Raw genomic sequence first — 26,802 nt, 5'->3', positions numbered from 1 at the left:
ACAGTAAGCAGAGAATGGGTAGAACTGACGCAGTCACGAAACGAGTGAATAACAACTTTGTCATTCTCCACTCACAGATCCCATACTTGGGGTGGAGGGTAGGAGAGGGAAAAGGCGATGTAAAAAGACAAGGAAATGTTACTGCTATAAACATGGCACTGGTTATGGACAAACTGGATGAACTTAAGTTCAAGGTACCATGCGCTGTGTTTCTGCTATTTCTAAAAAATAAAAACCGTGCAAATTTGTCATGTGGACAACTGATGCAGGGTGTGCAGACGCATAGCTGCATTAAAGCGCCATAGCATTTAAGCAACGATATGAAAGCGGAAGCACATCAAATCAAAACTTCTGTGCCAGCCACAGTAGCTTTGCGGCTGTTGCGTTGTTCGAGGTTGCGTGTTCGATCCTGACCGCGGCAGCCACATTTTGGCAGGTCTGAAATACAAACATGTTCATGTACGTATCTAGATGCACATTAAACAATGTCCAGGGGGTCAGAATTAATCCGGATTCTGCCACTACGGCATGCCTCATAATCGGATTGTGGTTTTGCCTTTTTACAGCCCCATAATTCAAATAAACTAACGCTTCTGCCACAATGCGATGTGCTATGTGAAGCAGTGACAATGCTACTGTCTTGGAGGTTATGAACAATGATGCGTTGCAACACCTCAAGCAAGCACGCCTCATTGTGTGTTTTGTGTACTACGCAGACAAACAGCAGTGGTGCATGCAAGGTAACGTTTGACACCAACTCACCACTCTCATATTGCACTAAACATTGAAGAAATTTAACATTTGCCGTAATTATCGTTAATCAAGGCAGACAGCAAAGAAAGCTCTGCTTATATCCATTCCCACAGCGTGTGGGGTCCTCATTTTTGTCACCCCTCTTGTGTAGCATACAAGCCCAGTTCATTAAGTATCATTTAATTTCATAGGACATAGTAGCCAAGCACCGCTCAGTCGAAATAGTTCACCCTGGCAAGACAGCTCTAGGTACATTTCAAGATCTTATTAGGGAAATGGTGAATTGGGCTAGCTGGTATTTATTCATAATTATTACAGCACATAGGCTTCTCCTGTCATGTCTCCATTTCATCTTCATATCTTGCGCTGTAATAGTTGTGGACCTCAAGCTCTTCTCATCTCTGCTTGAAAACAAACATCCTTTGCAGATGTATGCAAATTCAAGCAACTTATCAAAGACTGTGAAGCTGTATAAGGCACTTCACACACCCTACGGAAGACATAAATGTCTGATTTGCTAATGCTCAAAATCTACTTGAAAATTGGCAAATGCTTCACTATATCCTGTGCACTTATTTCGTTGTGGTTCTCTGAAGCAGATTGGTTTAAAATTGCTGTTTTCTGCAACTGATAGAGCGCAAAACAGCGATTGGCATCTTACTGTGTACAATAAAGTGCCAGTTAGTGTGCTTTGTACTGTGGACACAACTGGAACGTCTTAGAACGAAATTTACAGTGACGTGGCCTGGGCAAGGTGTTGACATCCTTTGGCATCATGGTGAGCTGCTTTTGATACTTAAAAACTGCAATGCCAAAAATTGTTTAGCTTCTAAATTTCCTTTTCTTTTCCACAGTTTTAACTCCTCGCTGTCAGCACAAGTGGTCCATTTTCTCTTTGATAGCTGTACCATCTTCCAATCTATTTTGACTCAGTGTTTTCTCGATACTTACTGCTGAGATAGTTTGGTTGACATTCTTTAACAGCATCTTTTTGCTGTGAAGGATTGAATTAGTCAGAGTACATACAGGCACTTGTGAGTTTGTTTACCATATTGTCTGGTCCCGTGCAATATCTTTGCTCCATGTTATTTGTACCCACTTTCACATTCGTATTGTGTGCCTTTTTTTCATCTTGGCGCCTCCATTGTTCTCATTGCAGCCCTGGTTATGTGGGACTGCTCCGTCAAGTTCAAGGTCGTGGCTCGGACACACCTTCCTCCAACGGGGTGGTTCAACGCAGCAGCCCCATGGAGGCTCGCAGGATGGCTGCTGTCACCACTGCTGTAACTGAGGGACCAGAAGAAGGCTGCCGTGTGTCATAATGCACCTGACAACAGCTAGGTGCAATGCCGAGGCTACAGCTCCTGTTCAAGGGGCACGCCACGGCGAGATGGCCAAGTATCGTTTCAGGCGTGGTGCAGGCGGTGTGTGACGAATCGTCTGCAGCCCGTGTGTGAAGATGTCAAGCAGCTCCCCTCTGCGGCAACAGCTGACAAAGTTTAAGCTCTCTGCTCTGCGTTCATGAAGACGTGGCAAGCGGAGGCGTTTCTAACTAAACAAGAGGCTAGGCAGGCTTAAGTGCTCCATTCAAGAGAGAAGAGTCATAACTCTTGTACTTATTGCGACCTACTGCCTGCAGACACGCAAGGAGAAAGCTGCTTTGGGCTGCTTGACACTTCTTGAGCCTTCTTTGCACAGGAATGAGAGTACTACTACAACTACTACTACCACTACACCCCAGGCATACAAAGAGCAAGGGTGCCACATGCCATCTTACATGATGCAGTGCTCAGGAACAGTCAGCTAGAAATTTCCCTGCATAGTACTTGCGCTCGAACTGGCACCTTACATTTGAGCAAATGTCTCTATGCAGAGTGGCTGAATTTTGATAATGCCATCGTCCATCAAAGTCCACCTCACTCATTGTGGTGAAACCAGCCGCTGTGTGAACACAATGAACTCGCAAACACATCTTAAGAAAATTTTAAACGCAGGCTATTTTTGCTTTTTGCCCATGCAGTGCTGGCATGTGGTTGCCACCATTGACCAGCCTGTCTTATTCCTAGACAAGTTGCTTTGGACAAGTCCAGCGTATGGACCTGTCAGTTGTTATTGGCCTGCATCACTGCACGAGCAGGCCCAGTGAACCCAGAGCATATGGACCGCCACTATTTTTGGCTTTCTGGTACAGGTTACGTCTTTTTGCACGCAACAAACCTGCACTATGACCTCATTCAGCTATGCCTCACTAAGACTGCAGAGTACTGTGCAGCAGTGAAAAGACTTGTTACAAGGTACCACTACCTGTGGGCTCCCAGGTCTGATCTCTTTTTTGTGCAATGAACTGTACACTACTATTAGTGCTGTGGCCGTCCTTCTGAAGACTGAAGCCCAAACTGTCAAGCATGGTGAATTTACTCCAACATTCAATTGTTGCTCTGTACGCCTTAGTTGACATTCCTTTGGTCACTGTAAATGGACTCTGATGAAGTCAGCAGGGTTTTTAAAGGTGCGTTGCTTGGCCTTTAGTTATATAAGCAACTCCACTCAACTCTCAGATTGCTCACTTAATGTATTGTGCTGCAATGCCTGCACTTAATATCAAGGAGGCCTTGCAGGATTACCATGCCCTTCCATTTTGTAAGCAACCATGGAAATCTTTTTAACTTCGGCGTTGTGTAAAGACGTGTGCGCCAAATAGAGAGATGAGAAGTCCCGATATCAGCCCATGTATGCATGGGCTAGCTATGTAATGCATTGGTGGTGACTGTTTCAAAGTGATATAGTATGCATAAACAAATTTGTTTTTATTGCACTGTCCAAGCCTGGATCATTACATAGATCTTAACCTGGCATGTGTTCCAACACAGGAGACGTGATAAGGAACCACGGCACTGCGAAAGATGTCTTGTAAGGCCATGTTTAATGGTAATGCATGAAAAACACATTTGTGCAGCTCTGCCCCCCATCACGAAAAAAAAAAAAAGAAAGAAGAATGCCAGAAATACAATCACGAGGATTATGTCGTTGCCAGCACCTATGCGCCAGCTAGTTGAGTGAAATGGCTAGAACATAGTAAATCATCATAGAAAGGGTTTTGCATGCTTTGATGAGAAATATTGTCAAACAGTCTAGCCACCAGAATTACTGTTTGTCCGTATCTTCTCTGTCGCAATATGCATCAGGTTAGCAGCTCTGCAGGTTTTGATAAGAGCAGCAGAGAAATATACATAAAACACAGTATTGCACATACACCGTTATTTAAACAAAAAAGGTAAGCATTGAACATAGAGACAGTTTTGGCAGAAAAAAAGGGCAGTGTTTTATTTGCAAGAACTGGCATACAAGCATTGCAAGCAAAGCCAGCAGTGCACATTAAAAAAAAAAAAATGTTTTTCACACTTCTTTTTTTCAAGGCACATTTTTGGCACACACTCAACAAAACAAGCAGTTTAATGTTTTTAAGGTTAACAATAAGTTTCCCTTCTGTTTATGACCTGTATTTATGATGGATCTCCTCTGTGAACAGGTAGCTGCATTTGGAAAGCTATTTCAAGGGACAAAACAAAGTTATCACTGCAATGTAACCTATGTTGCAAACACAATATGAAAAGTATCAAAAAAGAAACCAATGGCTAGTGAGTATACTTGAAGTTACATTCGCACCATAAATTATTTGTAAGGCCACCACTTTCTCCATACAAAAGAAAATCTTTGATATATATAATAAATCTGCAGTGCTAGCCGGTTCTCTTACAGACATAATTGACCACTAGTGTTGAGCCCATTAATGAAAAAAACTTTGGTATAATGTTTGATGTTCTTACAGTAACACTTCAAAGATGTGAACATTAGGGATGAGTAAACAAAGTAAATAGCTGTTCAATCAACTAACTTCATAAAGGCATCTCTCCTGGGCAACGGAAAGATGATGACACACTGTTTTATACAAGTTTACTACTGCAATCATCCAACCACAATGGCAATTATGGGTCCAGTACATGGATTCTTCCGACTTGGTTGTAGCCTCCGTGAGTACAGGATTGTCTGCCTTTAGAGGAAAACCCCTCTATTGAACCACTGATAGGAGAATGAAAGCTTGTTATTTTTTTTTTTGTGATATCCATTAGGCCTCATATTGGCCAGTTATTTCAAATAAGGTAAAATATGTATGTAAAGATGTAAGTAAAAGATGCAAAAGATTATGTATTTCTTCTGGTACCTCTTCAATAATGAAACCGGTCATAATGTGCTTGATGCCTGCACTAATATTCGCACCTGGCCATACATGTGCCTATGTATGTTAATGACGCCTCCTTCTGGTAACTCTAATAACAAAACCGGTCATAATGTGCTTGCTGCCTGCACTAATATTTGCACCAGGCCATACATGTGCCTATATATATTAATGATGCTTAAGACCGAGTTTGTCCTTATCCCTTGATTCCTTTGGATAATTAGGAAAACGAACCTTTTACACCATTAAGCACACATGCATGCTTAATGGTGTAACTCCAACTGCTCTGTTTGCCTTTTGCATTTTTTTTTACACCCAGTGGTTTCTGTCCCATATTTCTAAAGCTCGTTGACGTGCAGGGAATTCATGGCCACAAATTATCTTCAAAAAGTTAAGGTAGGAAGCCACAAGAATATTCCAAAAAATGAAAGGCCAGAGTCTTAACGAATTCATGTGCTGCCCATCGTTCCCATGTTTGTTGAAACGGGGGCACTTTGTGGCTTGTATATATAAGATTTAGCATTTGTAATCTCATCAAGAAATCCTACTGATGATAGTAGTTATCTAAGAATGTACTTGTCACTTTTTTCTCATTCACATCACTGTGCCATCTCACAGCCATGAGATGTTTAGCATTCAGATTGAACTCTGTTCGATGAGATTAAGAGACTTAGATGGGCTAGTTGGTTACTGGCTTGATGGAACATGGTTATAACGGGGCGTTTTGAGGATGGGACACAGAAAAAATGCACAGAGGACAGACGCCGGCGTCTGTCCTCTGTGCATTCTTTTTGTGTCCCGTCCTAATTATGCACCCTTATAACAATGTTTTATCAAGCTGTTCATTGCGGAGCTTTCATCTTATCAGATAGCTGACATTTGCTTTTTACATGTGAGTAGCAAAATCTAAGTAATATCTTTACATAGAGTAAATTGTTTTTGATACTCTCAACTTGAATGGCAGCACATAGAAGCTGCAGCTCTCAGAAGCTGAATCAAACTAAGATTAACATATAACAAACTTGAGATAATCAAGTGGCGTCAAGCTTATTTACCACCAACCGCAGGGTAGCTTGAAGTCAACTGTGTTAAGGACTGTATAATTCTCATGATTATAAAGTTCACCAAACTGTCATGTTGGCATGACAGATTTTTTTGTGTGGAGATTTTGTATGCAAAACTATGGTGTCGACCAACTCACCGTCATGGAGACAAGGCACTTGCATAACCACGCAAAAAAAAAAAAAAAAGGTTGTAGGTGGGCTAGACATCTAGTTCAAATACATTCAAGACAATATAGCATCAAGCAAGTGTTCTAAAGTCCCTCAAGTTGTGTTTACATTGCATTTGTATGGTTACACTGACATTATAAAGCATAAACAATAATTCCTGTTCATTCATCGCATCAGAGAGTGAAAGATGCAACATAAATTGACCTATATGTGTGTATATATATTTCAAAAGTGTACTTTCTGGAAATGTGTGGTTTTCTCTTTATTGCCTCGGCACAGAAGCAGATGTTGAGGTAGTGATAACTCTGAAATCAATCGTGAAGGCGCTATCTCAGAGAAAGAACAGGCTTAAAGATGAAAATGATCTACAGGAACTGGCTAAAACATAAATACTAAACGAATGAGATGGCTTCCTTTATGGCAATGCTGAAAGCTGATGCTTTGTGTAGCGCAGTCAGCACTGTCTCAATTTCTTGGACATATTGAAACAAATACTTCTACACTGCATCATTTTTATGTGAAAATTTGGTTTGTTTGTTTATTTGTGTCTTCATTAAATGTTTGCACTTCACACAAGAATGGTGCAACACTAAATATAAATAGCTCAATCTGCAATGAACGTTAAAAGCTGCTACAGCCATCATGCTGCGCAGCCAACAAAGAAAAGTGGTAGCTTAATGTGTGGTGGAGGGCTCTTTTAAAATGATTGATGCTGCTTTACTTCCCAGAGCTACAGTTAGAATCAATTTCAACTGCCTGGTTTTCTCTAGCATTCAACATTCCCCTAGGCAAACAAGCAGGAAGCGCTCCCAAAATAAGCACAAATAAAAGCAGCTCAGGTTGTGTAAAACTGGTTCAGAACAAGTGGAATGTCAAAGCTAAACATCAGTGGGCACTCTTGCAGTAAAACAATAATAAAGTGATTGTGGATGCATATATAATGCAACTAACGGCAGACCACTCCAGAGCCCCATAAGTTGCATTTTGCTCCTAAGCGAATTACTGGTTAAAGAAAGTGAAGCAAAAGTCTGGTTAAAGAAAGTGCTAACAAAGCATGTAAATATAACTTCGGTGGCAGTGGGAGGTGAAGGCCGTTCCACGATCACAACGCAAAAATGCTATATAGGGTTTACACAGACGTTTACACTGTAGTTGTGATGCAGTACACATTCTGCTTTGCTGTTGCAGCAAACTAAACGGTCAACATAGAAAGGTAGGCTGCATATTTCGCCTGTGCCCTCCGGTACTGAACACTTGTTGACCCTGAAGTTGGTGCGTGACCCTTTGCAAAATGCCTATACTTTGATGTGACAGAATAAGTTAATGTATGTGCATATAAGAGCTGTAGAGCACTCACACTAGTTGCAATAGTGCAGCTAAGATGATTGGCCAGTGTGAAAATTATCGCTCGCAACATTTGGCTGGGGAGTTTGGGAATCTCTCTGCCTCTGCAATTTCAGACAATACCTGGCCACTGGCCGCACGATAGCAAGTAGTGATAGCAAGTAATGGCACTTTTTTTCTAGTTTGAATACACCATCTACTTCTGGTTGCCGTGACTCCATACTTTTTGGCTGCATGCTGTTGCCACTGCACACACATTGCAGAACATGCTACACAATGTGAAATCACTTGATTGCACACAACAGGCAAGCAAGATGACAAGGAACAGCGGGCGTGCAGCTGCCTGGCAGTCGAGTCAGAATTAACATTCCTCATAGAGAAACCAATCGATAGCTTTTGCCCAAGTGACGTGATGTGCGTGACCCTGTTGGCTTCATGAAGTGTGAAAAAGAGACCAGAAAAGACCAGAGAAAGGCACAGTTATTTTTTAACTTTCTAGCAGTGTGTAGCATTGCCATGTTCATGAAAGATGACCATCGCAGCATTCTGTCTACAATGTACGTTCTTATTTTAATATTTACTCAAAATATCAAACGCAGTTAGGGGCCCTTTAAAGCTTACTATGTGTGCACTGAGTCACTATGTGGTAATAACTGTTGGCCTTGGTTGTTATCTTTAAGTGCACTCAGTGGCCTATCGAGGTGACAGTGCCAGAGCTTTGTGAAAAATGCTTGACAAAACTCAGTTACGTGCAACAGAAGGAGTACCACAACAGCAGCTAGGAAATGTAAGCGCATTCAGAAAAATCATCAAGCCAGCATGTCTATGTGATCGCGACAATAGAGTTCATGCAAGTGCATGCCGAGAAGGTGAATATCAGTATCCCAAATCGTAGCATGGTGAGACCACTGCTTCTCTACACTGATGCTGCATGACTTGGCGATTCATGCTTTCGCAAGAGCTCTTCTTCAGGAGAAACGGTTCCTGTAGAGAGAGATGGAGTTGGCAGTTTTTTCTCAGCCCTTTTAATATGTGGTTAAGCCCTTGCTCATTTATGTCATGAGGTGGGGTTTGTGTCTACGTTTGGAACAAACAGGCAAGTATCATTTCAAACAGCTAGTGCCTTCTCTTTCCCTGCAACTTGCACTCAAGAGAGCACCAAAATTGGATTATGTATTGTTCCGCAATACCAAGTATAATCAGCAGTAAAACATTTTTTTTAAAAGCCAGGTGAGTGCAAAGTGCTAGCTGGTTAAAACAACCAGTACCATTTCTGTGGCAACAGTTATATTTCACTTCATGCTGCCTGTTGCCAGCAAGCTGCCACTTGTAGCTAATGTACTTCTTCAGCTTTAGTCGTTTTTGTAACAGTGTGCGTTCCAAACACAGACACAAGTTTCAGTACCATTTTTAGAGGGTACATGCGCCATGCAAGCAACAATTCAAATCAACCAAGTAATAAAATCTGATAAGTAGCCACAGCTGCTGGAGAACCCAACAGAAATTGTGCAAGTTGGTCAGACACAATGTGAAAAAACAAGCAATCTAGTAGCAATCTCTTATTTGGCAAATAACAAGCATATGCAGAGTACTTTGGCTGCTCAAAATGACCAAGGCTATCGCAAAGTAATAATCAGTGAGCCAATGGTTTGGCTCTAAATGAAGGCACATATATTTCTTATTTCAAATTTTTACTAAATGTCATGGCATGTGCATTTTACAAGTATGAAACATGCTTATCTTAGTGACTATATGATTATTGCACAGAAAAGACAGTAATAGAGCATTCAGCAACCTTGTTTTGAAGCATTCTATACTTTACTAACACCGTCACCTAAATCAGCTAAGGCACCTAGCTTGGTGCTGAAAGCAGATCTTACAGTACAACATTACATGAGATGTGCAAACACCAGCACGCTGAGCATCATCGTGGCACCAAGCATCATTGTGACACTTTCAATAATCTCAACATTGACCATTAAAGATTATATGTTGTGCTAAGTGTACTAAGGCCGCAGCACAGGAAAGACGAAGGATGCTGCGCAATAGCTGGTGCGTTCAGTGCTCCATAGTATGTCGAACTAACTAGCCTGTAAACTCCTGCTCAGCAACATGTTGCGGTTGGTTATACACAAGTGCTCAACTAGCTTGGTCACAGTTTAACGGCAATGACTACTTTTAACACTGTTACCAAAGTCAGCTATGACATCAAACATTGTGCAGAAAAGGAACCACCACAATTCATAACACCAAGTGAGAGGAACAAAAGGTTTAGTGCACCAAGTGCAACAGTCTTGGACTTAATAACCAAAAATAATTTGTAGTGTTCATCCAGAATGAGCACTGAACTGGCTATACTGAAGTTTTAAGTAAGCACTTCAGCTACCTAGTACTATAACGACAAATGAGGTCTAGATCTAGGAAGCTTTAAATCGCACACTGCCATTCAAATGCATGTGAAATGCAAAAGTGATCTTTCAGGCCACCTTCGAACCAATTCTAGTGACATTTGTTTACATATAAGTTAAAATTGTAGCAGGTGTTTGCCACTCACAATTTTATTTGTGCCTGTGTAATTCTTTTACAACAAATGCTGAAAGGAAGAAATTTTGGAGAATTCAGGAGCCACTTTTGCCCCAATACGTTAATAAATCCCAACATTTTGTAGGAGATGATATTGACTTCGTAATAAATTAGCTCAACAAGACGAGCAATTCTGCCGAAATGTTTGACTTCCATATTACCAGATATGCCCACTGCAGCACAGACCAGAAACACAGAGACAGGTCTGTGTACATTTCTGTGTGCTATGTGCTTCAGTCTCCATAACCAATACGGTCTTCAACCTTGCCTCATGTTGTAGGTTTCTTTTTAAATTCTCACATGCTTCTGTTTGGAACAAAGAGGGAAGTATATCTTTTCGAACAGCTGGTCTCTTTTCTTTGCCCATAGTTTGTGCTCAACTGCTGCCACGTGTTCCCAAACTGAACCCAAGCACTGTGAAGGCACTACCCTCAAAACAATAATTCCTCTTATCGCGTTTTAACATCTTCTAAATATGGTTCGGCAGTGAAAACACTGCTTCATTTTAGCGCAGCACGTGACTGCAAGTAAGCATTCTCCACGCTTACCTCAGTAGAAAGACTCGCAGGACAATTATGGGTATGTAACGTCATGTCATACACTATAACATAACAAGGTTACGGCTAGCTGTGGTGTGGATTAGGTGCTTTCATTCCTGATGTCGTCGAGCTCAATCAATTGCTTGGGGTCTGAAGGTCCTTTTTTCTACACATTTCAATGTAAAGGATGTGCCGCAGCAAAACTTCCGCGATATGGCGGACACAACTTGTGTTTTGTGCCGCGAGGTGATTGAGCGTAGCATTAATGCTGCATCCGCTTCACTTTAGCGTTTTTAAAACCAAACTCAATCCATGTCTCTGGAGACTGCGGCCACAATCAGCACTCATACCGATTGTAGCCGCAAATAATCTCATGCTCATAGTATTGGTAAATCTTAAACCATGACAAATGCAACAACAGGATGCAGGAAAACTTGTTCTCAGAAAACAACCAATGGTTACCTTTAGCTGCCTCATTAATTTGAGTGCACAACACGAAAACTAGTACGCAAGGTGAGCAACTCAATGTAATGTGACACACTAAAGTTGTAGGGTTTGCTCTGCCTGAGCGATATATTTGGACAAAAGGTGCTATCAGTGTCAAATGAAATGTGGACAGCAGAGTGCATGCCCAAAGCATAACTGAGGGTACAATGCATGTCATCGGCCATTCATCACTAGAGACAGGCACACATTTAGTTTGCCCACAGGGTGCGAGAATGCTGGCTGTACTGCAGTAGCTTTGCTAGTTTTCTTTGATTGTTAGTTTTCTCACTTTCAAATCAAAGACAATCAAAGAATAAAAGCAAAACTATCACAATAGGACAAGCATCGTTGCACCCTGCGTACAACCCAGATGTGTGCGCTTGTCTCTGGTGATCGCACTCACTGTACTTCAGTTATGTATTGGGCACACACTCCTCTGTTTGCATTTCATTTGATGGCAATAGTACGCTCACAAGAGCAATTAGGATTGATGGAGAGTTGAGTTGGGGTCTTACATCTCAAAGCTGGCTATGAAGGAACTTCTAGACAGATGTACATGAACACTTTTGCAAGCCACCCTCATCAGAATGCTACCACAGCTAAAGCTGCTGAGCCCCCGCAGCGGGTGGCTGAGGCAGGCCATCAAATGTGACAGTGCAATGTGACGTGCTGAGGTTTTGGCAAGGTCGATGAACAATGAAGGGCAAAAAATAAGCAAACTATTAATGTGTTATGTAAAGAAATCTCTCCCATGATATATTACTCTGATTAAACTATCTACAGATGTCTAAATTTATCTACAGTCCTGCCTAACCCGATTTTCACTAAAAGAAGCAAAACGTGTTAAGTCGCCATGGCCACCAATCACATGTGAAGGCGCAACGTAACACACTTGTGTGTCAGAGAAAAAGAGATCGAAATGATGAGCAGACTATTATACAGTGCTAAATAAAAATGGCAGAAGTGCTTCTGAAGACATCCAAGTTACCTACTAAAAACACCAACAATACAACTCTTTATGAAATAAAAGTAATGTTTAAATTGCTGGTGTGCTCTGTCACCACCAATTCGAAGTTTGTGTTCATTATTTATTTATGGGCCATTTAAAAAAATGATAAATAAAAAATGATGAATAATGTTTTATGCTTGTAGCAAAAGTCAAACATGCCAGCTTCCACACCCTACATTAGCTGGCCACTGTTTCGTTGCAACTACAAGCAACAGCACCCTCTTCTCTACAACATATGTCCGAGTCCTGCCGTGCCGTACTTAATCTCACTGGCAAATCAAGTGAAGTGATGAAAGCCAAACAGTGCATGCCCATTGCCTGCTGGGGCTTCACTGCCCCAGGCATCATTCCTACAGAACAAAAGGTAGCAACACGGCAGGCAACAGACTTAAAGAGGAGATGCGCCGCTGTGAAATTCTGTCTGCTAAGCTGCTGCCCTTTGTTACGAATAGGCACTGACTGGCCTAGTCCTTGCAGCGACTAGCCGCCGTGCCGCACCAAGGTGTGAGCCTCCCTCAAACCAAGTTGCTACTTTTGGGCTGGCAGTTAACCAGGGAGCATCAGTTAGGGCACACCAACATCATGAAAACTCCTGCTTTTCAAGTTCAGGGGTAGATCCGTTTGGTACGTCGTTCTGATAGGTGTTTCACTACCTCCCGTAATCAGGTAGCCGCCATGGGGGTTGAAGAGTGGTGCGATGCCCCAAACCTGCATGCAAGTAGAGACAAAAATGTCAGCCAGGTGTGGAGTACAATTACAGGCAATGTTTCACACAGCTGTGAGGAGAGGGGCACAGATGGACATGTATACACATAGGAGAATGGACAAGACTGGTTTATTAGACCTTCAAAGGTCACCTCTATTCACTGTGGGATCGAACTACGGGCAGTCTCACCACGTTAGTATGGATGGGTGGTTGGCAGCACGCATCAAAATGTGCATGGCGGCGCTTCCCTGTTATTGATTTGGCTCAATTTTATGGTAATCAAATGCGCTGGCTACAGTCAGCTGATTATATAACGCCCTTAAATGCCACATTTTTGCATGAAATGCACTCAAAGCTTCAACTCTCATTCAACGGGGGTCAGGCACTTAGGCAAACAATGTGTGTTTCCATACTTCCTTGGCTTTGGCGCCTGCTCTGTTAAAATTGTTATGCAATTTAGTTATTTTACCACATTATCAATGAATCAACTGGTTGTAAAAAACAGTCAGCATTCCCGTACAGCGAAGTTACATTAGCAAGGTAATGCACACTTTACATCGCTAATTTTCAGGTATCTCTGTATTTTTTAATTCACTGCGAAACACAAACAGTGAATGAGTTCAGTCAAACAAGCTAGGCCACTGTGAGTTATAGCACGTTATGAGGGTCGCCAGGTTGCTTCAGCTTTCTTTCTGAGAAACCTGTGTGGGTTTCTTCTATAAGTTCATGCTACGTACGGGCGGATGTCAACTTTTCCTTTCATAAACCTTCCTCCACTTTGCACAATTCCGCAGAACTTATTTGCTATATTCAGCGTCCTTGTGCTTTGAGTTGTCGATTAATTCGCCCACACACTGCAATCTGCTAGCCTCCTGGTTAGCTCAGACGGTAGAGCGACTGCCAAAGAAAGGTGTTGGTCAAATCCTGGACCAGGACAAATTTTTCTTCAATTACGAAGCTTTGTTTCTGAGAAACCCGTGTGGGTTTGCTTTGTAGCTTCTTGCTGCATACGGGTGGATGTCAATTTTTCCTTTCATGAACCTTCCTCCACCTTGTGGAATTCTGCATAATTGATTTGCCATAGTGGCAGCGTACAATATGATGCCCTCCAAGTTAAGCTTTCACCAATTTTATGTAAAATGCTATGTAAGCTATGCCAATTCATTTTGCACAAGTGGTGTGGGTTTGCTCTAGAGCGATGCATTGCATCATGCATTGTGTGCTGGTCCAAGGTGGAGCTGACTGCAGGTGTGCTGTCACTTATGCCTGGCAAAAAAGATAATTATACAACAAGCTGCATCACTCGGAGTGTGTTGGAACCAGCACTCTCATCTCGGGATGCAAAATTAGTCCCATTTAGTGGGAAATTCTTGGAAAATATCTCTGAGCGCAAGCCTTTTAAAAAAATTTAACAAAATGAACTTGCCTTGTGATTATGACAGTCCTCAACTTTCTGATATAAACATACACCCAAAACACAACAACTGAAAGACTAATAAATTTTACTTATACACTCTCGGGTTTTAACCTTTTCGTGCCATGGACGAGCCCCATTCTTTTGCATGTTTCTAGTAAAAATGACCAAGGACGGGCTCAGTTTGTTAATGATACATATTTTCCCACAATTTTCATTTTCTCATTGACAATACTTTGCATTTCCTTCCATGTTGTACAGTGCTGTAAAGCTTCACTTTTGCAAGAAATGTTTCAGATGTTGCATAAACCAACACTTAAGGTATTGCCTATATTGTTTTCTGTAAAGGGTTCCACAGTAAAAGAATGTTGCCATTTTTGTCCAAGATCAGGATAATGGAATGGCACTGAAGGGGCCAAATGAAATTATTGAAAGTTTAACTTTGAAAGTACAATACAGTAAACTTGCATGTGATCAGGTGCATGCGATTAAGGCTAAGTGTTTAAACCACAGAGGAGGCCTTGTAGCGAACATTTCATATGCATGCAGGTGTTGACATTTTCATGTGCTTGGTATGGAAACCAATCTTTTAATTTTTATTGAACTAATATTCACACCAGTACACATGTCACATAGTGACCATTGAAGAGCTTTAGTCGTGTTACATTACTGTATGGAAATCCAGCTGGTTGTACGGTACATCTTCCCACAAAATGCTGCGCCTATAGGGCAGTGGATTACCGTAGCATCTGTACCATAGTATCTGTATGGCAACTCTTTTTGCCATTACTGCCCTGGCCACCTGCTGGCTTTGTGTATACTAGCAATACGTGCCATTTGCATATGTGGTACTGATTAGCCAGCAAGTACAAACTAGCATGTAGCCGAGATGGTGGGCAAGAAACTGTACGTGGCAATCCAGTAGTAAGGTGGTGCAAGCTTCTTAGTGCTATGGCGAATGCATGAGCAACTGAAATACACTGTTCTGAGCCATTTGTTTCAAGCACACATGTATTCCTGGTGGCTTGAATTCTGTTTGTATAGTCAGAGATAGTTATAAGTGTTTAACACTACAGCAGCACTTTTTGTCACTGATCATAACATGCGAGCTCCACCAATGGAAGTGCTGGCTATGTTGCCATTTTTTAGTTTGATCATGTGACACCACTCCATCTCGGTGAGCATGCATGCAGCTCGGGGCAGGTGGGCCTTTTTATCGCCCAACCTTGTGTACATCCGCAAACGATGCCTGTCATGGTTGTATGGCCTGGCCATCATATTAGCTGCAAAAAAGCCAAGGCAGGGACTTGCTCTTGATTTTGTCAGAGCTGATCATGCAGAGTGTAACAGGAGGTGCTTCACTTTACTAACAGATGCTAGCCGACTGTTATTTGCCATCCTGACCATGTTATGTTAAATATTCATACTACTGCCATTATCGGCCTAAAATACAAACTTTATGTCAAAGATCTGTTTGCATTCAAGAGGTGTGCTGTGTGTTTGGGATGACGTTTGCCACTGTTCAAAAGAAAATAAGTCTTTGGTAAAGTCTTTGATAAGCATTTTTTTCATAGAAGATTGAATGAAAAAGATAAATGTATGGAATTGGTGTATTTTGCCAATGCTAAACTATGGGGCCACAATGTGGAGAATTAACAAAGAAATGTGGAGCAAAGTGAAGGAAAGCTTTGGAAACAGCAAATGACAGTTGTAACATTTAGAGATAGGAAAATAGCAGAATAGATTATAGGTTTAATGCAGGTGGTAGTGGTAGGGATTAAGGAGAAGTGGAATTGGACAGGTCGTTTAAAGGGGCCCTGAACCACCCCTCAGGCTTAATGAAATAACATAGTCCACGGGTAGCATACACTGTTGTGAACATCTCAGCCAAGTTTTGCTGTCATACGCGGTATGCGGAGATCGCAAGCGGATTCCAAAGTCACATTTCTCTCAAATGCTCTTTTTTTTTTCAATGGAAGGCCGTGTCCTCAGTCTCTTTTAGACGCACTATTTCATCATTCCATTAGACGGCTGCTATTGGCCGATAGCTGACATCGTGGTCAGGTACATGGTGTAGATACCGTGGCCACCATGGGGTGCCACCATCAGTCCACTGGTCAAGTGCACTGTGGCTTGCTGAGAAAAACTACATTTGGCTTATGTTTAACACATCATAGGTACCAAAGGCGGAAGTCATGGTGTCTATGTCTAAGTCGTGGCGTCTATGTCCAAAATGAAATTTGAACTGCGCAGCACGGTGACATTTAGAAGGTGGAGCATTGTGGCCACGGCACAATGCGCTATAGCCTTCGCACTGCAAGGCATTGAAGAAGAAACGGGAGTACAGAGGAGGCCGTGTTTGATTACCAGTAACTCCGCTTCTGCTGAATGCATTGAAGTACGTTTTGCGGCAAAGTATTTCTGAAATAGCCTATTTCCACTTCAGATGCCTTTCTCCACTTCGATAAAAAAGTGGTTCAGGGCCCCTTTAATGCGTAGGGTAGATAACCAACGGTTTCTGAAGAGCAATAGAATAGGTGCTAAGGAAAGAGAAGTACAGTTGGGGTAGTGGAGTATTGTATTGAGCGATGGGATGTTATGAAAGTGTATCAAGTCTGCTGACTCTGAACGAGGATGATCGGAGGTTGCTGAGAGAAGCCTGCATCCTGAAGTAGGCCAGAACAGGTTGACGATGAAATTTGTTTAGAATGGTAGAGCATCCATTAAAATTGTCATTAGCCTTTCTTGGCAGAACATACTTGTCAGACAATGCTGCCAGCAATGTTCATGCGACATCATAGATTTTACTGCATTTTTTACTTGTCGCAGCTGTTCTTGCAGTTGAAGAAAAGTTTGCAACAGTTGCTAGGTTGAGTATTTGCTTACTTATGAATGTAATTTGGTCCACTTTTATTGGTAAACTATTGACTAATGGTGAGCAGAAGGTGTTGGAATTCATGATGCCACCGGAAGCTGTTGTGGGAGTTTGTGGTGTCATCACCAGACTTTCACTTCTGCATGCTTTCTCTGGCTCACTGAGCTTGCGTTGGCTACAATGCTTTGCAGTGAGTATAAGTTGTGTAATTCACCAGCATAGCCCGTCATTGTGCTGCTGAGCTCAAGGTCACAAGTTTGACATCGGTCGCACATGGCTGCATTCCAGTGGGGGTGGAATACAAAAAAATGCTTGTTTACTGTGCATTGGGTGCATGCTAAAGAACCCCAGGTGATCAAAATTAATCCGTATCCCCCCCCCCTACAGTGTGCCTCACAATCAGATTATGGTTTTGGCACATAACATCCCTGAATTTAATTTACTAATGTAACTTTCACTTAACATTTGTTATGTCTCACTAATTATGCAACGAGTGTTTCTCTCGGGGAGGCACTCCTAATATAAGAAAATGAAATCACATCTAAAGCAGATGGTGGTGGAGTATAAAATCAAATAAGACAACTTTTGTGGTGGGTGTTTATTTATTGCCAGCGTTTTCTTCTGCCTTTTTCTTTTTCACACATATATAACTATGAAGAAACATAACTGCAGAGCACCTACATATTGTGCTATAAGAATGGAAAAAAATTACTACATTCATTTTATTGTAACATTCTGCTAATGACCATGTACTAATCAAGTTAATGGTAGGAAGCTTGTTTTATTTCTTTGCAAAATAAAGCTACCTACCAGAAAAGTGGGAAAGTGCACATTCATCACTTCATGTACATTGCGTTAATTTAAGCTTTCTTTCCTACTCCAAATTCATGAATATCAGGACAAAACAACAAAGCATAGCATCGGCATCATGTGGCTTCTAATGTAGAATGCAAGAAATAAAGCAGTGCGGCTAAAAATTTCAGAAAGCTGCAAAAAGCAACTAAGGTAAAGCAGTATACATTAGCTTAATAAAATAAGCATTTTGTGGGAATGCAGGGAAAATTCAATACAACCAGGCATCAGACATTTCAGTTTTGAATACTTATTCCTCGACAAAGGCAAATTAACTGATCGCTATGACTACATTATTAAGGTAATGAGACATCACAGCATATCCTTCAACAATTTCCATTTTTCTGTGAGCGTAACTAGCGGGTTAGTTAAAATTGAGCGCTTCTTACAGACACTACCATGACTCACTTCAAACAAGAGCGTAACATGGAGAAATGGTGGCACATGCAAATTACAAAAAGCATTTCATTAAACTTTACATGGGATGAGTTTCTACATTGGAACCATGGGTAAGTAATCACATGAAAACGCACTTGATTTCAACTTTACAGACACACTTGTCACATTGACTCAAAGTATTATTTACAGCAAATAAAAAAAAAAGTAGGAGCAGAAAGTTTTGCTTCAATATACTTGTCTCAGTTAATTTTCACAGTACAGCACATTGTGCCAGTGCGTCAGCATGCAAAAAGAAATGTTGCATCAGCAATGCATGCAAAATTGTCAAAGAATTAAGAAGGTGAGAATAACACCATTAAAAACAAGCAAGGAGCATAAAACAAATTCCAGCTTCAATATGTCACACATTTGCCAGGCTAGTTATATGTATGTACACAGGAAATGTGAAGGCACCAGCACAGCTTTCAACTGAGCAATCAGGTTGAAAGCTTAAGCAGACTACCTGAAACAATAAAGTTCCAGCATTCTTAAATAATGTAACAACATTTATCACAATGTTAGAGGCTTTAAAGCCAAAGTTAAATAATACTATCACTCAACATATCACTTCACTGCTTTCAGCAACAGGACAGGAAGCCTCCAATTACACAACCCCGTTTTACACAGCACCTCACAGCCTTTACAGTAGTCCAAGACTGTGTCCCCAACAAACTACTCACGAAAAATGAAGTCAAATACCTTTGTCATGAAGTGCATGAGCCAGCAAATACCTTTCATCATATAGCCTAGGTCTTACCTAACCTAACGCTCTGCAGCTCCTGATGCTTCTAGCTGATAATTTAAAGTTTCTTGTAGGGAGTAAACTGCCATTTTGTTGAAGTATTTAAGCTGCCTGCTTTGCTAGAACCAATGTGCACCTGAGGGAGCACCTGAGAACTAAGCTGATGATGGAAGCCGAAAAGGACCAACTTGTCAACTAGCTTGCAGATCTTTGTAGCGCTAGTAACCATTTTGACAAAGCAACATCATCAAATTGTGGCAAAGCTTTCACCTAGATTCATTCAATTCAAGAGCTTACTGTATGTAAATGCTTACTTTTCTTGCTCACATGCTTTGTTGTATTTATCACAAGTCTCACTTTAAGGGTAAAACATTTTTTTTAATCCATTTCACAGCAGAATCATGTAACTGAATTAAAGTGATAATACGAGTAATTTGACAATTTGTATTGCTATTGTTTCATGTCTAAAGCAGTATCACAACAAAGTGAGTGTTCTGTTACTGGTGTATCATATAATACACTGATAATGGAATTTTTTTTTAAAGGTTTTTGACTGTGGGCATAGCCCCTTAGTCAAGTGGGATGTTTGTAAATATACAAGCTGCCAAAAAACAGGCAATAGCACAACCTTGTACCATTTCAGTTTTGGTTAGTGGATACTATGTACCTCTTGTATTCTATGGTGTTAACACTAATATTCTTCCACTGCAGTACACTATGCTACTAAAGTGGCACAAATGCACAAAAGCTCAGTGCTAGCTATGACGAGTGGAGCGTCGTAGACATCATTTGTCGCTGCAAGGTTTGATTGCCAGTAAGATACAAGCAAGGCACATTTTTTCTTATAAACTATAAATCAACCAGGTTAATGCACTTTAAACATAATGAAACTTATAGTCAGCAAAGTAGAATGCTGCCTGCCATCACTACACCAATTCATACCATTCACTTTGTGTACGACGTGTATTTCATGATACTGCTTCATTTGCTTCTCCTGCTCTCAACATCCCACGAAGAAAGCTGCCTTTCTGTTCCATTGTGCCTGTTTGTGATATTGCATATAATTGAGATTCTTAGCCAGGACATACTAGTGTAACTGTTATATCAGGATACCAGGACGATGTCACATGCAGCTGTGTCAGGATGTGTCAGCTGCGTCAACAAGCAGCACATGTTGCAGTGCTATCCTCGTTATGTGGCCATGTGCTTTTATCTGCTGGTACGAAGTGCTGGTATGGCACTTTTACTAGTGAACAAGGCCCCTGTGTGGGAGCCGAAATATCCTTTATATTAAATCTATATTTTCGTCGGCGTAGTAGTCTGGGTCTTTTCTACCCTTCACAATGCTGGTATAAAGGTTTTCGCAGCCAACATAAGGCTACTGTAATACTAAACCTGCCCTCGCCAAAAGATGCCACACAAGAGCATGCGCCAGTACATTCCACTCTGAACACAATGTCACCAAATGCCATCACCAGTGCTGTTGTATGAATTAGTGTTCTGGTACTCGGCACTGTTTCGATAGAGCGGTAACATTAAAATGTTTACAAATGTTGAGAGAATATTGGTTCAAGTGTATACAGCCTACATTCAAATGCAAAGAGGGTGCTTTCATTCATACAAATTCTTTTAAGGCTGTGAGGTCCTAAGAAACGAGGTGGGCATCACTTAGACTCAAAATATATAGCAAAACAACTTGCCACTGGCACCTTCTGTCATTCTTGTGACAGCATCAATGATGGGGCTGATGTGCGTCGACACAAATGTTTACAGTGCAAAACAAAATAGGAGCATGCATACACAAGACTTGTGCTTTCTCTGGTCTTCTATACCAATTTTATTTTCCGCATACTCCTGCAAATAGCTAAGCATATTTGATTGTCAACTAGATTGAAATAATCTTTTGCTGAACGAATGCCAAATGAGGAGCAGCGCAACAGTTAAAAAGGCCTTCTCCCTAATTTTTTTCCCTTTAAACTAAAGGTTTCTTTCTCTAGCTCAGGTCTAGCGACATCAAACATGCTTAACTCCTTTAAGATTTGCCAGCTCATGTCTTGTGACATTGGAGCCAGGCAGCTGAATCTGTCCAGCAAGAGGAGCCCTTTGCCTGCATGCGGGTGGTAGACAGCAAAAGACCTGTTTTGAGAAAGCAAATGTTTTGGGAACCTGAGCAAGGGCCTCGCACACCCCCTGAACCTGTCAGATGTATATATATAATTCTCAAGCTTTACACAATTTTCTAAAGTTGTCTCTCGCAGATAGCATAATTCTAGTCCTTGAGCTGGATTATTGATAGAGGTGGACATTACTTACATGAGAAATCGAAATGTATATTGAACTTATTAACAAAAATTCACTCATCTTAATTAATTTAGTACACATATTGCAATTTACTAATTGTAGTCAGTGTGTTTGCAAGGCATATCCACTTGGAATTCATTTCCAGAATGACACCAGTTTGGAGGTACATGCCATCAAACTCGCCATAAAAATGCACTGTTGTTTCACTTACTTTTTTAACAAAACGCTCTCTTATGCATTAAAGCATTTAAGTAACTAGAACACCGATGCATTTCGTCCCAGCACTTTGGGAAATTATATCTCAAAACTCGTATCATGCTAGAAATTCATTATAAGTGGATATTTCTTGCAATATCACTGGCTGCAATTAGTATATTGCAACATGTACTGTAAAGTAACTAGTTAGAAAGTTAATTAGTCAATTTTTGTTAAAGGGATGCAGGTTACATGAATATTTATAAAAATTTCCAGGTTTATGTATCTTGTTTTGAGTACACATTAAAAACTTCATTAATACAGGTCAAATAGAAAAAAAAGGTGTGGCTGTCATAAGGACCAATTAGGGATGTAACTTTAGGGAAAATCATTTCAAAGATAATGAGGGCACACTGATTGTTATTGTTAAATAGTTTCTAGGGGGTTATAGTGCAGGATAAGGCCAGTTGTGTGTTTTTCATTGCATTTTTGTAACAATGTCACCACTTTGAGGCCAAGTTCGAAGTTTTTCATTGTCATTATATGTCAGATATGTAATAATTCTTTGTGTTAATAATAATTTAGTGATATAAAAAGTACTACGCCTTGTCCTTGACAAAATTTTAGCCCAAGAACTACTTTGAAAGCAGGTTTTGGTGAAGCATTTTGGAAATGATAGCCTTCCTACAGGTTTTGTTCAGCCAAAAAGTGCGAACTGAGAAAAGCAAGCTAAAAGATGTCAGAACACGTAATTTTATTTTAGGAACAAGAATAATTAATCAAGGTGCCCTGCTACATAAGTTTGACCCTTCTCTTCAATTTGAACTTGCTCTGTGACAATTGCTTTGAATTGTCTTCGGCTTTTTTTTTTTTCAGCTTTAGAGCAGTCCAGTGCCCTTGTCTGTGCTTGTAGACATGGGCACCACAGCCAGAATTATGTGCAGATTGCAACCAGACTAGGTGATGTCTGGGAACTCAAACAAAATTATAAAACGCATTTTTCTGGAGGAAATGCTATTTTAGTGCCACATCCTCCCTTAATTAGTCGAATATGTATGTCGATTTCTCGCGATAACGCTGTCCGTCTCTTTGAATAATACAGTTCAATTACAAGAATTATGCTTTCTTCCACAGGCAATTTTTAAATATTCCGTAAGACTCACAAATGATCACCCTGTATATAGTACTTAAAGGGAGTCTAAAGAGAAACCATAAATCAGTATAGACTGATACAGTAGACCTTCAAAACTTTTGCTTTTTGTTAATTTCATTGCAACATGTTCATTACTACACAGGCAGACAACTTTCTGTGACAGTGAAAGGAAAGCCACAGATGCAAATTGTGCGCATGTAGCACACTGTGAATATAAACTGCGCTAAGGCTCCAAAGTTCTTTCATTTGCGGTAGCTTAAGCTGGGGAACGGAAAGCACGAACATTTTATTTCCTATTCAAATTAAGGCCTTAAAATACACCACTCAGTGTTAAATCCAACTTTTTCATTTTTCCAATTTTCCTAATGCAAGATTATCACATGTGGAAGCTACACTGATTTAATATCTGCTCCAGGAAACTTGCGAGCGCCATCAAGCTCAGCTAGGGCTGCATGACGTAGTAACAATTGTTCGGAAGCTCCACCCCTGTAGCTATTACTTCATTGCCAAGAAAAGTCATCTGCAAGTATAGACAAAAAAGCCAAACTTCCATTCCTTGAATTTCGTGCTAAAATCCCAGTGCCTGTATGCCAGTGTGACGTCATGGATATTTAAGCATTTTCTTGCCTATATGTCATTGCAGTGCTTTAAATGTTCTCAGATTCTATAACTTCACTCTTTGGCCCCTTTATAACCTAATGTAGTCCATGTTTACCAATAAAAAAAAACTAGGGTTGGGAAAATATTGGAAGTTTCGAAAAGAATCTGGTGCTAACTATCCATTTCTTGCATAGCAGGCTATGTTACGAAGGCTAGAGCTCTCTGTCTGCATCCATAACCAAAAAGTAGTACATCACATGTGAAAGAAAGACATTACATGCGCACCGTGTAATTCAAGGTAAAATTAGGTCTCGTACTTCTACGTCACAAAACATGGCGTACTTATTACACACGAAAGGCTTCCGAAATCTAAACCTATTTACCACCATACGAGTGGTGTAACATACTTCTGCAACCAGCAGCCACAACTTGCGCTGTGTCGAAACATAGTATGCTGCCCACTAAAAGCAGAAATATGCATAAGTAACATGTGATTTGACATAACCTTGCGTCTGCAAGTAGCAGTAGGAATGTACCATCTTAAGATGCATCAAATTTTTCAAAATCACCTTTGGTAGGTAGCACGATTGTAACCGATGAACTGAACTACTTGGTGAGGTGGACATTATCTCTATGGGAGATCAAAATGCTTGATTGAATAATTGACATAATTACGCTAATTAACTATTTAATTTATTACTTTACAGCGCTTATTGCAATTTTCTAGTGGTAGGCAGTCAGTTTGCAAGACATATCTGCTTGGAACGAATTCTCAGGCTGGCAACAGTTTCGGGATGTTAATTTTCAAAGTGGTCGACAAAATATGTTGGCATTCCAGTTACTTTCGTGCTTCAATGTGTAAAACATTTTAATGAAAAGGTAAGGGCAAGTACAGTGCGTGTTTAAGCAAGGTTGATGGTGCATATCTCGAAACAAGTGCCATCCTTAGAATTTGTTCCAAGTTGATATGCTTTGTGAACTGACTAGCCACAATTTGTAAAGTGCAATATGTGCTGTAAGTTAATTAGTAAAACTGTGTTAGTTCGTCAATTACGCATTTCATTTTTTGTGGATGCAATGTCTGCCTCAATAAACGATTTTTAGTTCAAAAGTTAGAATTGTGCTATCTTCCACAGACCATATTTAAAATTTCTTAAAGCTACTTCCATAGCTTCCACAGCATAGCCTGCTATGTATATTTGTGCTAGTATTCAAAAGTCACGCTTGGTTTTGCAGAAATGACAACCTGTGATTATCGCTTGTAGTCTGTCATTTTGTGTTTTTGGAAGTCTAGTCAGGTAGCAGTGTTTATCTTTTATGCTACAGCTTGTGATGTGTTCTGTGTAATGAGCCCTTTTACATGTGCAAATGGCACACAAGTCCTTTAGCAGCTTTTTTTTTTCCAGGTCTTTTTCACAATAATTTATTTAGAGTTTTTGAAAAGCTAATCACACAGTGGCCATTTCTTTTTTTTTTTTTAAAGCTTGTTCATAACCAGGCTCTAAAGATGTTGAGAGGCTATTCGTACAGGTTTTTAAATGACAATTAGTGATCCTGTGCTTAAAATTGATTCTTTGTATCTGATAGCTGTGTTTCTTGCCCTAGTCACTACAGGCATTGGCACTTAACTATACCAAAATAAATATATTCCTGCTGTAAATATATGCATCACCATTGACAATTCAATATTCAATTCGATATTCAATACTTCTGTTGATATTTAATTCGTTTTCTGAAAAGCTTATTTGTTTGCCCACATCTGTAAAATACCAACTAGGCCTCAGCAGGTGCTGACAATATCGATGACGTCAAGGCAAGCTTGTACGGGAACTTCAAAGTGGCGTTGCCTCTCGCGTTTCCTTTCTGTGTATATTGTGACTTACCAGGCCTCCTCCTATGGTGAGAGTGCCATTTTTGGTATTATAGAAGTGTAATTTACTGATACAGCTAAACTTAATTTTCTCTTTAGTGTCCCTTTAAATAATGTGTGCCCCACCTTATCACACATAATTGTAATTGAGTCTACACACTAGCTAACAAATCACAGTATTGCAAATTGAATGTACAGTGAGAAATCCTTGGGCTCAGATTGTGCCGTAGTCATCCTTTTTCTGGGACACAGACATAGCTTCGATATCCGGAGTCAACTTGGTATGGCGGTGACACGAGGAGCCAAAGAACGTCACCCACTGCATGTGCGTTTGAAACGGGCTGCATCAGCTGCCATGCTAATTTTTTTCTTAATATGTTCAACAAAAGCCATTTTCTAATAGATGCAAGAGGCAGCACTGATGCAATTAAAGCCAAGCCAGTGTTCTCTAATGCTGACTTTGGGGATATGATCACTCTCGTGAAATTTCACACGACCAAGCACCGGACACGTCGGAGTATGCGACTGACAGCATTCATGGCAGGGTACCAAGCTGGCTGTTTTCACGCGGTACCAGGAATGCTTTTGGCAATCTACTTCAATGTGTTCAGTGCCACGTCTTGTAAAACCTCGCGAAAGTGACCCTCCGAATGCAATCGCTCAATACTGATTCCGTCCCTTGTGTGCACAGCATAAAAAAAGAAACATTCATATTCTCAGCAAACGCACCAAACCTGCTGGTACAGCACTGAATGGTCCCTTATCTTACAGAACAGAAGGTTCTTAGATCAGATGTTGATCTACTCATTCGTGCTGGGAGACCATCAAGGGGAAAGTTTCTGCAATTACTTTTTCAGGGACACTGCACAGCAGTTTTTTTATGCGGTAAATCCAGAGTGATTAATGCCATCTGAGTGTGCCTTTCTCAGGAGGTTTGTGTGTGTATGAATGCTTGAAGCATGTGCGATTTTCTTATTTTCAACAAATGCATACACTCTTGCCATGAACATTTCTGCATTAGCAACATTTGCTAAGCTGCCGCACTGCACACGACCTCTCCCTGGTGGCCATGATGCCAGCCTTGCAAAATTTGTCGAGTATGCCAGCAGACTACAGGCAGTGAATAAAGTTCACACGTGATGTGGCCCCTGAGACTGTGCCAACACCCCTGACATATTGCCCATTGCCCAGGCCCATACTGCCCATTACTTTTCTTTCTTTAATTTTAGCTGCGTACCAACAGCTACAGAAAGGGAGCCACATTTCTGTCATGCTCTAAGGTAAAGTTTAAAAATTGATTGAGAGAGAGGCTTGCAGGAAGGCTGGCAACCTTAAAAAAGAGCACATGTGCTTTCTTTCTCAGGCATGAAAATAGAAAAGATACAAACTAAATGAGAACCTTAGATTACCTACCCTGTCGGTTTTTCAACAATGATTGTTGAAACAATGGATGTTGCAGGACAGTGCCAATGT

At 40.7% G+C, this 26,802-nt stretch overlaps 2 protein-coding genes across 6 annotated transcripts in view; one reads left to right on the top strand and one right to left on the bottom strand.

Annotated features, from left to right (window-relative positions):
- Nucleotides 1–3,564, top strand: part of Rich (Guanine nucleotide exchange factor subunit Rich) — a 62,317-nt gene extending 58,753 nt beyond the window's left edge. The window contains exon 26 of the mRNA XM_075672671.1: nucleotides 1,913–3,564. Within this exon, the coding sequence (XP_075528786.1) occupies nucleotides 1,913–2,075 (163 nt within the window). The 3' untranslated portion in view covers nucleotides 2,076–3,564. The remainder of the gene's footprint in view (nucleotides 1–1,912) is intronic.
- LOC142560514 (putative phosphatidate phosphatase) overlaps nucleotides 2,967–26,802 on the bottom strand; it is a 46,073-nt gene continuing 22,237 nt past the window's right edge. For 2 of the 5 annotated variants that reach the window (XM_075672673.1, XM_075672674.1), the window contains exons 6-7: nucleotides 12,763–12,891; nucleotides 2,967–8,550 (exon numbers count right to left, since the gene is read on the bottom strand). In XM_075672673.1, the coding sequence (XP_075528788.1) occupies nucleotides 8,443–8,550; nucleotides 12,763–12,891 (237 nt within the window). In that variant the 3' untranslated portion in view covers nucleotides 2,967–8,442. The other 3 variants (XM_075672675.1, XM_075672676.1, XM_075672677.1) reach the window with 3 other exon arrangements.

The sequence above is a fragment of the Dermacentor variabilis genome, chromosome 10, assembly GCF_050947875.1.
Source record: "Dermacentor variabilis isolate Ectoservices chromosome 10, ASM5094787v1, whole genome shotgun sequence".
In the NCBI taxonomy this organism is placed as follows: Eukaryota; Metazoa; Arthropoda; class Arachnida; order Ixodida; family Ixodidae; genus Dermacentor; species Dermacentor variabilis.
This window is presented reverse-complemented; position numbering and strand designations above follow the sequence as displayed.